We start from the raw sequence: 13,357 nt of genomic DNA on the forward strand, positions 1-13,357 counted from the left end.
GTCCACGTCCAGCGCCAGAGCCGCCTCCGCGGACAGATGCCCACCCAGACCCTCCCCTATAGGTTCAGGTTTTGCGGCCGGAGTCCGCACCTTGGGGGGGGGGGGGTACTGTCACACCCTGACCATAGTTTACTTTGTATATTTCTATGTTGTGGTTGGTCAGGGTGTGATCTGAGTGGGCATTCTATGTTTCATGTCTAGTTTGTCTAGTTCTATGTTCGGCCTGATATGGTTCTCAATCAGAGGCAGGTGTTCGTCATTGTCTCTGATTGGGAACCATATTTAGGTAGCCTGGGTTTCACTGTGTGTTTGTGGGTGATTGTTCCTGTCTTTGTGTAGTGTTCACCAGATAGGCTGTATTAGGTTTTGAGTTCTCACGTTTCTTGTTTTTTCGTTAGTTTGTTCTTGTATAGTGTCGTAAATAAAGTACAATGAACAACCACCACGCTGCGCTTTGGTCCGCCTCTACTTCACAAGAAGAGAATCGTTACAAGGGGTCTGAAAACATTACGAATACACTGTACCTACAGTACACAACATAGCTCAAAGCACACACACACACACAGATGGCAGAGGACACATGCATGAGCATGTATGTCGTACAGTGTGACTGTTATTCCCACAGCATCCTCTCTGTTTCTCAGAGTATCATTACCACAGCGTCATATGTTGACTGGTAGGCAAGCACAGTACGTATGTAATTGGCGCTGGCCCCATGTGGATTTTAATCACAGTGAATATACATAGAAATTAACATACATATACAACCCCCCCCCCCCCCCCTTCCTTTCACTTAACACTCCCTCCACCCGTCCAAATTCCCTCATTTCCTTGTTTTGATTTCAATGTCACACTGATGCTATCGCTCTGGCCCTCACAGACTGCCTCTGCAACATGCAATTACACACGCTCCACAGATGCAGATCCCCCTTATCTACAAAGAGAGCAGGAACAGTGCCAATATAGAACTTGCACACAGTCCGCCCAGCCAAGATTATTCAACGCAGGGACATTTTCCACTGAACGTGTTTGTTTAGATAACGGTTAGCCACTGTATGAGCAGGATCAACTTCGTCATCACTACAGTATCAGCGTCATCAACAACAACAGGGACATTGTCTACTTCGTGTTCAATAACAGTAGTGTAACCGTCGTTATTGCCAAAACATTAACAAATGATGAATGTTGAGATCGGTCTGTTGAAGCATATAGTAACGCTTAAATAATTAATGGTGCAGTTCTAAGGAGTTTAGACCAGCCAGTCCCCTGTATTGTAATGAACCATTAGCTCTGTCCATGGTGCTCGAACACAGCTCACAGACAGCAGAAACAAGTGGGATGAGGATAGGCTAGGGCCTTGTGCTTTGTGCTCTCTCAATCATTCTCTTTCCATCTGTTAGCCTTTCACTTCCTGCTTTCAGTCCCTCTGTCTCTGTCCTTACCCAATTTCCTCTCGTTCTCTTCATGTTCTCGTCTTTCTCTCTATTCCCCAAAATCGATATAAAATGTCCTCAGTCTCTTTATTTGTCATTCTGTCTCTGTCTCTTTCCCTCCGTTGTTTCACAGAGGAACACACATGGCCTGTTCACTGGGAGATGTTTGACCCTCAGGGCAGTTCTCCACACAGAGCAGCTCTGTCCAGCTGTCCCACTCACTGTCATGAGAATGCTCTCATACAGCACACACACACACACACACACACACACACACACACACACACACACACACACACACACACACACACACACACACACACACACACACACACACACACACACACACACACACACACACACACACACATTCACATAGGCACATTCACTATAGTACATATAATACATGCCAAACACACTCTAACATAGACACACTCACAGGAACACAAAATTCCAAAAGGAACACTCAATTCCATCACAACTCATGTAGATACTTATACACTGTAATGACCAGCTTATAGCCACTCACTGACAAGAATAATACACACATGCAGAAACGTTATAATTCTCAACCAACATTGGCCTCACATATGGTACATACCGTGCTGTTCAGGGAACAGTCTCAACACTCCGCACAGTTGCACACACTTACACACACACATACTGTGCACACACACACACTCTCTCTTCCTGGATTGTCCCCTAACCCCAACCTCACACTTTCAGACACTGATCTAGATGCAGCCTTAACCATATCATGTCAGATAAAGCACTGAGATTATAGGGCAGAGCAGTATTGGGTGGAATAGAAATAATGAAAACATGTGCAGAGCCAGAGGTTTACACTCTCATCCACCTCAGTAGACTAGGCAGCACCTGTAGGTCCTCTCTTTAATGTTCATCATGACACAATGTCACACCCCAGTCAATGTCCTTCTTTCATCTGGTATTATTTGATTTGTTTTTTTACCCATATCTTTCTGGGAATTCCTCAATGGCTATGTCACCCCATCTTTCATCTTTTTAAATGTTTGCATTGTTTTTTACCCTTATCTATTACAATCCCTACGTTCCCTCATTTCCATCCCATTCTCTCACCTTGTCACTTCTTTCTTGCCCTCTCCTTTGATATTTGTTCCAGAAATCCATCTCCCCCTCTTATCTCTCTGCCAATTCCTCCTTCCCTTTCTTCCACCTCTTCCTCTTCCATCCTCTGCACTCCATCTTTCTACTTCTACCTGCCCACCTTTCTCACACACATGCTCTCTGTCCCCATCCATCTCTTTCTCTCTCTATCTTAAATTATCCCCTTCTCTCATCTTGCTCCATCTCCCCCTCTCTCCCCTTCCCCCTCCCTCTGGTCTGTGGTTCTTAATGAAGGTCATGCGGGTGGTGGCAGGTTGTGGTTGTGTGGCCAGCGGACACACCATGCTGAGAGCTGGGGGGGGGGGGGGGGGGGGGGGCAGGGGGCACACAGACGGGTCTCTCTGGCCTCCACGTCCCATTGTATCAGCCCTCCACAGATAATGACCACTTAATTAAAGACTCATTTAATGGTCAACGCTAGTCAGAGACAGGAGAAAGGAAGGACAGATGGGGAGTGAGTGTTGTTTGGCAAAATAATAAAGAGGAGTAGAAATGAAAGGAAGGTGGAGACTGATGGGTGTAGGTTGGCATGATCGTGACGGAGAAAATAATTGTGAGAATAGAGTGAAGATGAAAGCAAAGCGTGTGTGGTGTGTGTGTGCGTGTGTGCGTGTGTGCGTGCGTGCGTGCGTGCGTGTGTGTGTGTGTGTTGGATGGGAATGGGGTTCAGAGGGATTTGAGGGGATCTAATTAGTAAACAGATGAACTGCTTGGTGCTATATCAACAGGGCCCAGACCAGAACAAAAATAATTACAAATTCATTAACTTCTTTGGGACTGGGGGGCAGTACTGAGTAGCTTGGATAAAAAGGTGCCCAGAGTAAACTGCCTGCTACTAAGGCCCAACCAAAAGCTACAATATGCATATAATTTGCATAGAGAATTTGGATAGAAAACACTCTGAAGTTTCTAAAACTGTTTGAATGATGTCTGTGAGTATAACAGAACTCATATGGCAGGCAAAAACCTGAGATAAAATCCAACCAGGAAGTGGGAAATCTGAGGTTTGTAGTTTTTCAAGTCATTGCCGATCAAATATACAGTGTCTATGGGGTCATATTGCACTTCTTAAGGCTTCCACTAGATGTCAACAATCTTTAGAACCTTGTTGGAGGCTTATACTGTGAAGGAGGAGAGAATGAGAGCTGTTTGAGCCAGAGGTCTTGTAGAGTGCCATTAGCTGATCACGCGCATGCCTGTGAGAGGTAGCTGCGTTCCATTGCATTTCTAAAGACAAAGGAATTCTCCGGTTGGAACATTATTGAAGATTTATGTTAAAAACATCCTAAAGATTGATTCTATACATCGTTTGACAAGTTTCTACGAACTGTAATATAACTTTTTTGACATTTAGTCTGACAAAGTGATCGCGCATTATGCATTTGGATTACTGGGCTAAACGCGCAAACAAAAAGGAGGTATTTGGACATAAATGATTGACTTTATCGAACAAAACAAACATTTATTGTGGAACTGGGATTCCTGGGAGTGCATACCGATCAAGATCACCAAAGGTAAGTGAATATGCCTCCCGGGTGGCGCAGTGGTTAAGGGCGCTGTACTGCAGCACCAGTTGTGCCATCAAAGACTCTGGGTTCGCGCCCAGGCTCTGTCGTAACCGGCAGCGACTGGGAGGTCCGTGGGGCGACGCACAATTGGCCTAGCGTCGTCCGGGTTAGGGAGGGCTTGGCTGGTAGGGATGTCCTTGTCTCATCGCGCACCAGCGACTCCTGTGGCAGGCCGGGAGCAGTGTGCGCTAACCAAGGTTGCCAGGTGCACGGTGTTTCCTCCAACACATTGGTGCGGCTGGCTTCCGGGTTGGATGTACGCTGTGTTAAGAAGCAGTGCGGCTTGGTTGGGTTGTGTATCGGAGGATGCATGACTTTCAACCTTCGAGCCCGTACGGGAGTTGTAGCGATGAGACAAGATAGTAGCTACTAAAAACAATTGGATACCATGAAATTGACACCTCCTTCTTTGGAAAATGGCTGGATGTTTTTTTGTGACTAGCGCTGACCTAACATAATCGCAAGGTGTGCTTTCGCCATAAAGCATTTTTGAAATCTGACACAGCGGTTGCATTAATTGTTCTTGTTATGTCCATGCATAACACATAACACTTTTATCAATGTTTATTATTAGTATTTGTGTAATTTGATGTGGCTCTCTGCACTTTCACTGGCTGTTTGTTTGAGACAATGCATTTCTGATCATAACACACCAATTTCAAATGAGGTTTTTGGACAAAAATATTTACTTTATCGAACAAAACACACATTTATTGTGTAACATGAAGTCCTGTGAGTGCCATCTGATGAAGATCATCAAAGGTTAGTGATTAATTTAATCGCTATTTCTGATTTTTGTGAGCCCTCTCCTTGGCTGGAAAATGGCTGTATGGTTTTCCATGACTAGGTACTGACCTAACATAATCGTTTGGTGTGCATTTGAAAAAAGCCTATTTGAAATCGGACACTGTGGCTGGATTTACCAGAAGTTTATCTTTAAAATGGTGTAAAATACTTGTATGTTTGAGGAATTTTCATTATGGGATTTCTGTTGTTTTTGAATTTGGCGCCCTGCAATTTCACTGGCTGTTGGTGAGGTGGGACACTACCGTCCCACATATCCCAGAGAAGTTAAAGATGACCAGCCTGTCCCTGCACTTCTGCTCAGCCATGGCGGGAGACAGCAGGGGTTGCTATGGAATTAAAGATAACCAGCCTGTCACTGCACTTCTGCTCAGCCATGGAGGGAGACAGCAGGGGCTGCTATGGAATTGAGCCTTCCTCCTAGCTCAATAACAAGTGTCTGCATGCGTGCGTGTCAAATCAATTTTGATTTGTTACATGCTTCGTATACAACAGGTATAGACCAACAGTGAAACATTTACTTACAGGCCCTTCTCAATAATGTAGAGCAAAAATTGAAAAATGCCAGAGTCTGAAATAGTCTGTTGTACCCTATTCAGAGTTAGTAGTGTCCTCATTAGTACATTGAGCACTAAAAGAGCCCTCGTGAGAGTGCTTGCAAAGCGTTGCTGGATCAGTATCCGATATGCTTAATTACACTGAGAGACATCTCCTGTAATAACCACTGTCGCTCCCAGAGAAACAGGTTTACCATTGTTGCTGCGCGGTGACCTGCCAGAGATCCCATTGGTCCCTATGGGGTGGTGACCCCCGGTCCCGTCCACTCCACCCACCTCTCCTGGCTGCTTCAACAACTCTGTCAAGGCCCTGCAGAGAGAAAGACAAGTGTTAGGTTAAAGATCACCCATCAGTAAGACGAGAGAACATTGTGTCAAATCGATTGAGATCACCATAGAATAAACTCCTTCTACAACATCAAATCAAATGGAAGTGTGCTGCCATAATTTCCTAATCTGTGTGATTTGATCACAATAAAAGCCCTCTTATATGTGATGTCCATTGGTGTGTAAAACAAACTCTTTAATCATAGTGTAGTATGAGTCACTGACTTGATCTTCCTGTCTGAGTTGGCGCCCCCCCTTGGGTTGTGCCGAGGCGGAGATCTTTGTGGGCTATACTCGGCCTTGTCTCAGGATGGTAAGTTGGTGGTTGAAGATATCCCCCTAGTAGTGTGGGCGCTGTGCTTTGGCAAAGTGGGTGGGGTTATATCCTATTTGGCCCTGTCCGGGGGTATCATCGGATGGGGCCACAGTGTCTCCTGACCCCTCCTGTCTCAGTCTTCAGTATTTATGCTGCAGTAGTTTATGTGTCGGGGGGCTAGGGTCAGTCTGTTATATCTGGAGTACTTCTCCTGTCTTATCCGGTGTCCTGTGTGAATTTAAGTATGCTCTCTCTAATTCTCTCTTTCTCTCTCTCGGAGGACCTGAGCCCTAGGACCATGCCTCAGGACTACCTGGCATGATGACTCCTTGCTGTCCCCACTCCACCTGGCCGTGCTACTGCTCCAGTTTCAACTGTTCTGCCTGCGGCTATGGAACCCTGACCTGTTCACCGGACGTGCTACCTGTCCCAGACCTGCTGTTTTCAACTCTCTCGAGACAGCAGGAAAAGCGAACTGACATTTACTCCTGAGGTGCTGATTTGCTGCACCCTCGACAACTACTGTGATTATTATTATTTAACCATGCTGGTCATTTATGAACATTTGAACATCTTGGCCATGTTCTGTTATAATCTCCACCCGGCACAGCCAGCAAAGGACTGGCCACCCCTCATAGCCTGGTTCCTCTCTAGGTTTCTTCCTAGGTTCTGGCCTTTCTAGGGAGTTTTTCCTAGCCACCATGCATCTACACCTGCATTGCTTGCTGTTTGGGGTTTTAGGCTGGGTTTCTGCCGTGCTGAAATACTGTCACTGTATTTCATGCTTTTCTTTTCACTTGTTGGGTTTCTCTCTAAAATGCCCTCCAGTCACCCATTCAGCAGTACACAAACAAACACTCTACTCCTTAACTCATCACCACCAGTTAGTGTCTGTCTTTCTGGATAGTTTCTGTCTTTCTCACTCATTCCCTTTGTTTCATCCGTCTCCTACTTGGCTAAAGCATTTCTCTCTCTTTCTCATCCTCTCTCTGTTTTCTTTCTCTCGGGCGTTGCTGATGGTGCTGTTCTTGTGGAGTGCTGGTTGTTCCACCTTCTCAACACAGCTGTCAGCTCTCTGAACCCGTATTCTAACCCCCCCAGGACTGTCACATCTCCTAGCTAATGTAAAGATGTAAAGGGATGATGTGATTTGATGTGAGAACATTGCAACACTTTTCAGAAAAATTCCCAGAGCCCTCTCTTAGGCTCAGATATTACAAGGGCAAGGAAATGTTTAAACCACGATGGCAGCCAAATGCCCTGGCGAATCCCATGCACAGATACATTTCCATGCACAGCCAATCGGGATCTGTCTCTTTTATCATAAGAACCTGGGGAAAGGGTTTGTTTGGATGAGCCAGTGTTCCTCAAACACAATTCTCGGGGCTGACAGAACTATTTCCCTGGGTGTTGTTTCAAACATTACGTTCTCACTACCAGAATGTTACAAAGGAAATTGTGTTAGATAGCTCCACCAGTCCTACTGCAGTGGTCAAATGTCAACTGCTTAGAAAAAAGCTCGGATTTTATGGCTTTGTACATTTCAAAAAGCCCTTGTAGTTTGTCACTGAAGATGTTCATTGAGGAATTAGTCTGTTTAGTCTCTCTCTCTCTCTCTCTCTCTCTCTCTCTCTCTCTCTCTCTCTCTCATTCTCCCTCTCGCACACATTGTGCCACTGTTAAGAGAGGGGGAAACATTGTTTTTCACATTGGATACATTACATGGGTTATCTTGAGGTTGCGTCAGATAGGACCACAGATGAGATTCATTTGCAGTTGAATTACTTAAAATGGATTGTGTGCTGTAATACAAGAAAGGAAATGAATCGATTAATGAATTAAAGATAACCATAAAGTTTTGTGCTCCCTCATCAGCAGTAGTGTGTCAGCAGAAAGGAGAAAAGTTAAGTTGGGAAAGTTTAAGTTCGACCTGAGGGGCTTTACTGTATGAGGCAAGATCCTGGAATTTCTTGAGGCATATCGTTGCTATTTCCTCCATATGCTGGTTGGTCGGTCCTGACGATGATGACTTCTGTAGTACTGCAGTGTCTGAGGTTTCCACAGGGTTGACTTGTCAGTTGCTATGAGGGACATTTGAAGGGAACGAGGACGTGAAAAAATTGACAGGTGGAAACTCAGCACTTACTGGGCTGGTAAAATTCATAATGGTTACAAATTGAAAGAGTTTAAAGCCTCTGTGCGAATGTGTTTTTTGGCGCACCAATTAAATATGGATGGTAATTACATCAAATTGATTTCATAATCTATTCATCATCTTCTCAACCAAGCGCAAATCTTGGCTGTTCTAGGAGAGGTGAGGCAAGGACTTGTTTACACCACAAACAACTAGATTGAATGATTGAACAAAGGACATAGTTAAGTTACACTGAGTTAAGTTTGTGAGTTGCTTCACTCATTGATGGATGCTACAGTGTAGTGCATGCAGGTTTGCAGAGTAAAATGAATTAGACTGTAATAATGTCTGATACTCAAAGCTGGATTCCTCTGGTATTGTTCAAGCATGAATCAAATTATGCTAATGATAACTTCTGTTGTGATTTCAACCATCTGTAGCTAATTGTTTAGTTTCTTGCTGATGCACTACACAAGAACAAAGGCATGAGGCAACGGTACTTCTATGTTAAGGGATTTTTTTATCGATAATGACTAATTATGTATATATTTCAATCAGGACTGACTAATCAGAATACTATTATGTTACTGTATAGATGTATGAATTTTCTTTTAACCCTAGTACTGAATATAATGTGTGTAAATATAATCAAGAATTAGAACAATGACTGTCTGTTCCTTGGTAGAAATTAATGAACTTATAGCCAGACTGGCTAGAATGCTTATCTACACAGGCAGACCTTGGCTTGGGTCGTAAATGATCTTAGTAGGGAGAGACGATGTGGGAAGGCTTGAGAACTATACAGCCATTGTACTGCTGGTTGATGAGACGGGGTAGTACGAAAACGAATGACGTCATTTTCGGTTTATAATCTGTGGTAAACTGTATCATGTTCAGTACTCTTGAGAATAAACGCTGCTGGTTGATTTTTGAGACTGGTCTCTGTCCATTTTATGCAAATAAGAGTCCTACAAATTCTTAGGAATTGACAGAGTGTTTAATTTTAATTGGGTATTAAAACATAGAGGAATATAATTCCTGTAACAATACTTCTATTACTTTTCTTAGATCAATTATATTAAATTATAAACGGCTCTGGGATCGGCATGAAGGTCCTGTTACTCTGAGATTGTAGCATCACCCTAGTGGAGGCAGTGGGGGTTCAGGTTGGAGTTGAAGCCTACCTATCTCCGCTGCCCTCCCTGTGGGTGGTAAGGGTGAGGCATGCCTATCTCCTCTGCACACTCCCTGTGGGTGGTAAGGGTGAGGCCTGCCTATCTCCTCCGCACTCCATGTGGGTGGTAAGGGTGAGGCCTCCATAACTCTCCATGTGTGGTAAAGGTGAGGCCTCTTTATCTCCTCTCCACTCTCCATGTGTGGTAAGGGTGAGGACTCTCTGTCTCCTCCACTCCCTGTGGGTAGTAAGGGTGAGGACTCTCTGTCTCCTCCACTCCCTGTGGGTAGTAAGGGTGAGGACTCTCTGTCTCCTCCACTCCCTGTGGGAAGTAAGGGTGAGGACTCTCTGTCTCCTCCACTCCCTGTGGGTAGTAAGGGTGAGGACTCTCTGTCTCCTCCACTCCCTGTGGGTAGTAAGGGTGAGGACTCTCTGTCTCCTCCACTCCCTGTGGGAAGTAAGGGTGAGGACTCTCTGTCTCCTCCACTCCCTGTGGGTAGTAAGGCCACAATCAAAGTGAGTGTATTAGTTCATTACCACCAGACAGCTGGAGCCCACTGAGCAGAAGAGGCCTGCTGTGACCCCCTGCAGTCTCAGCCAGGAGCCAGGGTGTCTCACTGTTTACCTCCAGCTGCTGTCCACTACTGCACAGTACAGTAAAATAGAATAGAATTCAGATTTAATCATTTTGTTTATTGTCCTTTCAAGGCGGAAATTGCAGAACACTTCTGCATGTTTATATCACCTTTACTGTCCACTGCTCTGGGGTATGTTTGAAACCCTTTGTTCTTGTCACACCAGTGTGACCAGTGCCACACCACTGTCACACCAGGTTAGTGTGTTTTTGTTTGCCTCTACCATCCACCACTAGCTATAGTGTTTGTTAATTAGGCTTTGTCTTATTTCTACGTGGGGTTTTATCTATCTATCTATCATCCCACACCTCGTGTTCAGTCCACCGGGGTTATTATGAGGACACCCCACCTCGTGTTCAGTCCACCGGGGTTATTATGAGGACACCCCACCTCGTGTTCAGTCCACCGGGGTTATTATGAGGACACCCTACCTCGTGTTCAGTCCACCGGGGTTATTATGAGGGCACCCCACCTCGTGTTCAGTCCACCGGGGTTATTATGAGGACACCCCACCTCGTGTTCAGTCCACCGGGGTTATTATGAGGACACCCCACCTCGTGTTCAGTCCACCGGGGTTATTATGAGGACACCCCACTGAGTCACCCCCAAATCCCACTGAGGGTGTGCTGCCGAGGCTAAGTGTGGGTGGGGAACTTAAGCTACCAGAAAAGTTTCCCAAACAAAAAGATAAAATAAACCCTCCAGTGAGGAAAACTAATTCTGGACTGCATGGTGCGACAATGGCTTGGTTCACATTGTTTCACTCCCTAAGTGATTTGATTTGATTTGAAGTGCAATCATAGAGCCCAACAGCCAGCTTCACTCACCAGGCGTAAAAGTTTTGTCATTTTGTACACATTCCTCATCTGTAGCTCTGCTCTTTCTTTGTCTTGGTGTTCTAGGCTGACAGAACCAACAGCTCTCTCTGAACCCTGTCTCCCTTGATCAATAATTCAGGCTGTGTCTCCATGGTGCTCGCTAAGGGAGGTATGTAGTAGCAGAAATGACACCCTGTGTTTTGGGTACTGAGTCTCCCACCCCGTGGTGCTGAGAGCCGAGTTCCCTCTCAACCAGGGAGGCTGACGCTGTAGCTACCACTGCCAGATAGTGAGCCCCACCAGTATTAGTGCCTGCAGCTGCCTGCCACTGTCTTCCCTACTTTGGTATTGGACGCGACAGCTGCCAAATAGTGCCTCTTAGCATGGCTGTGTGACTATGCCAGGGTATGTTTATGTTTGTATGTGGGTGGGCATGACTGTGCAGTGGCCTAGTTCCCTTCTATAGTTGCTGAAGCTACTTCTCCAAAACACACACACACACCATTTGTTACACCCTTCATCATTCCTAGGATGAAAAGTACCTCATTCACATTCAACCATCGGATAGGCTGGACTCTGGAGGAGCACCTCTTAGATCAAGCTAGGTTTCGGGCAAAGATGTCATGGGAGCTAGGGTTGAATATATTCCCTGTATTTTACCAATGTTCCATTCCGAGAATAAATCACATTTATCCCGGGAAACCCAATATTTTCCGCCAAAACCGAAAGTGTAATTCAAAAGCATTATAAAGCATATAAATAGGCCTGTGTCTGGATTTGATTAGAGTTTGATAGAAAATCCAAGCCTGATGCTACCTGAGCCTGATGAGCCAGACATGAAATACATTTTATGAGCGCTACATTAACAACATTTAATGAGCACAAAATAATAAAAATCACAAGTGATTGTGCCATTAACCAATACATAGGCCTATATGAAATAGACTACTGCTCATTATGTACGACAAAAAAACATAAATGCTCATAGATAGCTGTATGCTCTCTTGGGTAAATACATGCAACTAGCTCCAGTAGACTAAATTTAACAGTAGACTAAATTTAACAGGGCCTATTTGTATAAATCATAATATTTCCCCTAATGTAATTATCCTACTTCCTCTTTCTCTCTCTATTGTCACATCATTCCTTCATCGCTTTCAACAGTTAAATGGAATATGTTTTGTTGTCCTTATCTTCATCATTCTAATGGCATGCTTGAATAATATGGGACTAGAATTAAATGCAGAAAGCTTTCACTTCTATTCACAAAGATTGAATGGTTAGCTGCAAAACATTAAAAAAATAAAACATCTTTACAGTAAAAAAAAACAAGGTGACCCCGAAAGCCAGCTGGAGATGGGTAAATTAGATGCTGCAGCAAATGAAGACCTACCTGTCACTAGAAAAAAAGTGACTGTGGTGAGATGAGAGGTCTACATGCATTATGAACTGCTCTCAATACTGTCCCCACCCTGAGCGTTGATGATTCATCATGTAGAGGCCATAGAGAAGACAGAGTTTAGACATCACATATAATTCAAGTTCCATTTCACGCATGCTTTTCATAGAAATAATTTATTATAATTTACCTGTTTCTCACAGTTATTTATCCCAGGAAAAGGGAGTGGTTCTGGGCAGTAAATCGTGGTAACCGGGTTCCTGCCATTGAACCCTAATTTGAGCTAATTAATTTCAACCACTGACTCCTACTCAAATGAAAGTTGGGTCTTTAGGACACACAGACCCTCTCCCAGGGATACAGTCATCCCCGGAGGACACACTATCTAAGTGACGCCACAGACTGGCCATCATCCCCATGACAACCTGCCCCAGCACATAGCTTTATCGCTTCATGACCCACCATCAGCTCTGTCACACACATCCATCTCCACTGTATGGACAAGCGATCAATGTCGCCCCTGACATTTTCCTATAGAACTGTTCCAGTCCCATACTGGCCGTGTCATGCCTAAGATGTCATTGTATATCACCGACCTGCCACGGGGCTCAGGGTTTTGATGACTTAACAATAGCATCGTTCCATTCGCCATGTCAATGTAATGGCCCTGTAATAGCCTGGCTAACGGACCTGTTTTTGACTGCAGGGACACATGGCGCAGTGGCCATGTGCTCTGCTGAGTGCTGTGGCTGTTCCCCGTTCCCTGTGTCCGGCCCGCTTGGTCCATCCCCATTTCGTAAAGCCCATTTAAAGATGATTGTTATCAGTCTCCTGCGTGGTATCAGGGGGATGTTTTGTCACGCCGCGTATCATAATGAATTTTGGGAGAGCAAATAGCGGTGTTCCTAAATGCTCTGTGGTGATTTATTACGCCTCCCACAGGGGAATCTCACGTATCTAATTAGTCATACCTCTGTCCTGACCCTCCTGCCATCAACACACAAACACATTCAAAATCCTATTGTCCATAACCCCGTAACCTAACC

General features: G+C 44.8%; 1 protein-coding gene across 3 annotated transcripts in view; it reads right to left on the reverse strand.

The window, feature by feature from the left end:
- The window catches only part of LOC110538381 (protein shisa-9-like), a 74,318-nt gene that overhangs the window by 41,790 nt on the left and 19,171 nt on the right, over nucleotides 1–13,357 (reverse strand). For all 3 annotated transcript variants that reach the window (XM_036938433.1, XM_036938432.1, XM_036938431.1), the window contains exon 2: nucleotides 5,703–5,818. In XM_036938433.1, the coding sequence (XP_036794328.1) occupies nucleotides 5,703–5,818 (116 nt within the window). The remainder of the gene's footprint in view (nucleotides 1–5,702; nucleotides 5,819–13,357) is intronic.

The sequence above is a fragment of the Oncorhynchus mykiss genome, chromosome 12 (assembly GCF_013265735.2).
Source record: "Oncorhynchus mykiss isolate Arlee chromosome 12, USDA_OmykA_1.1, whole genome shotgun sequence".
Lineage (NCBI taxonomy): Eukaryota > Metazoa > Chordata > Actinopteri > Salmoniformes > Salmonidae > Oncorhynchus > Oncorhynchus mykiss.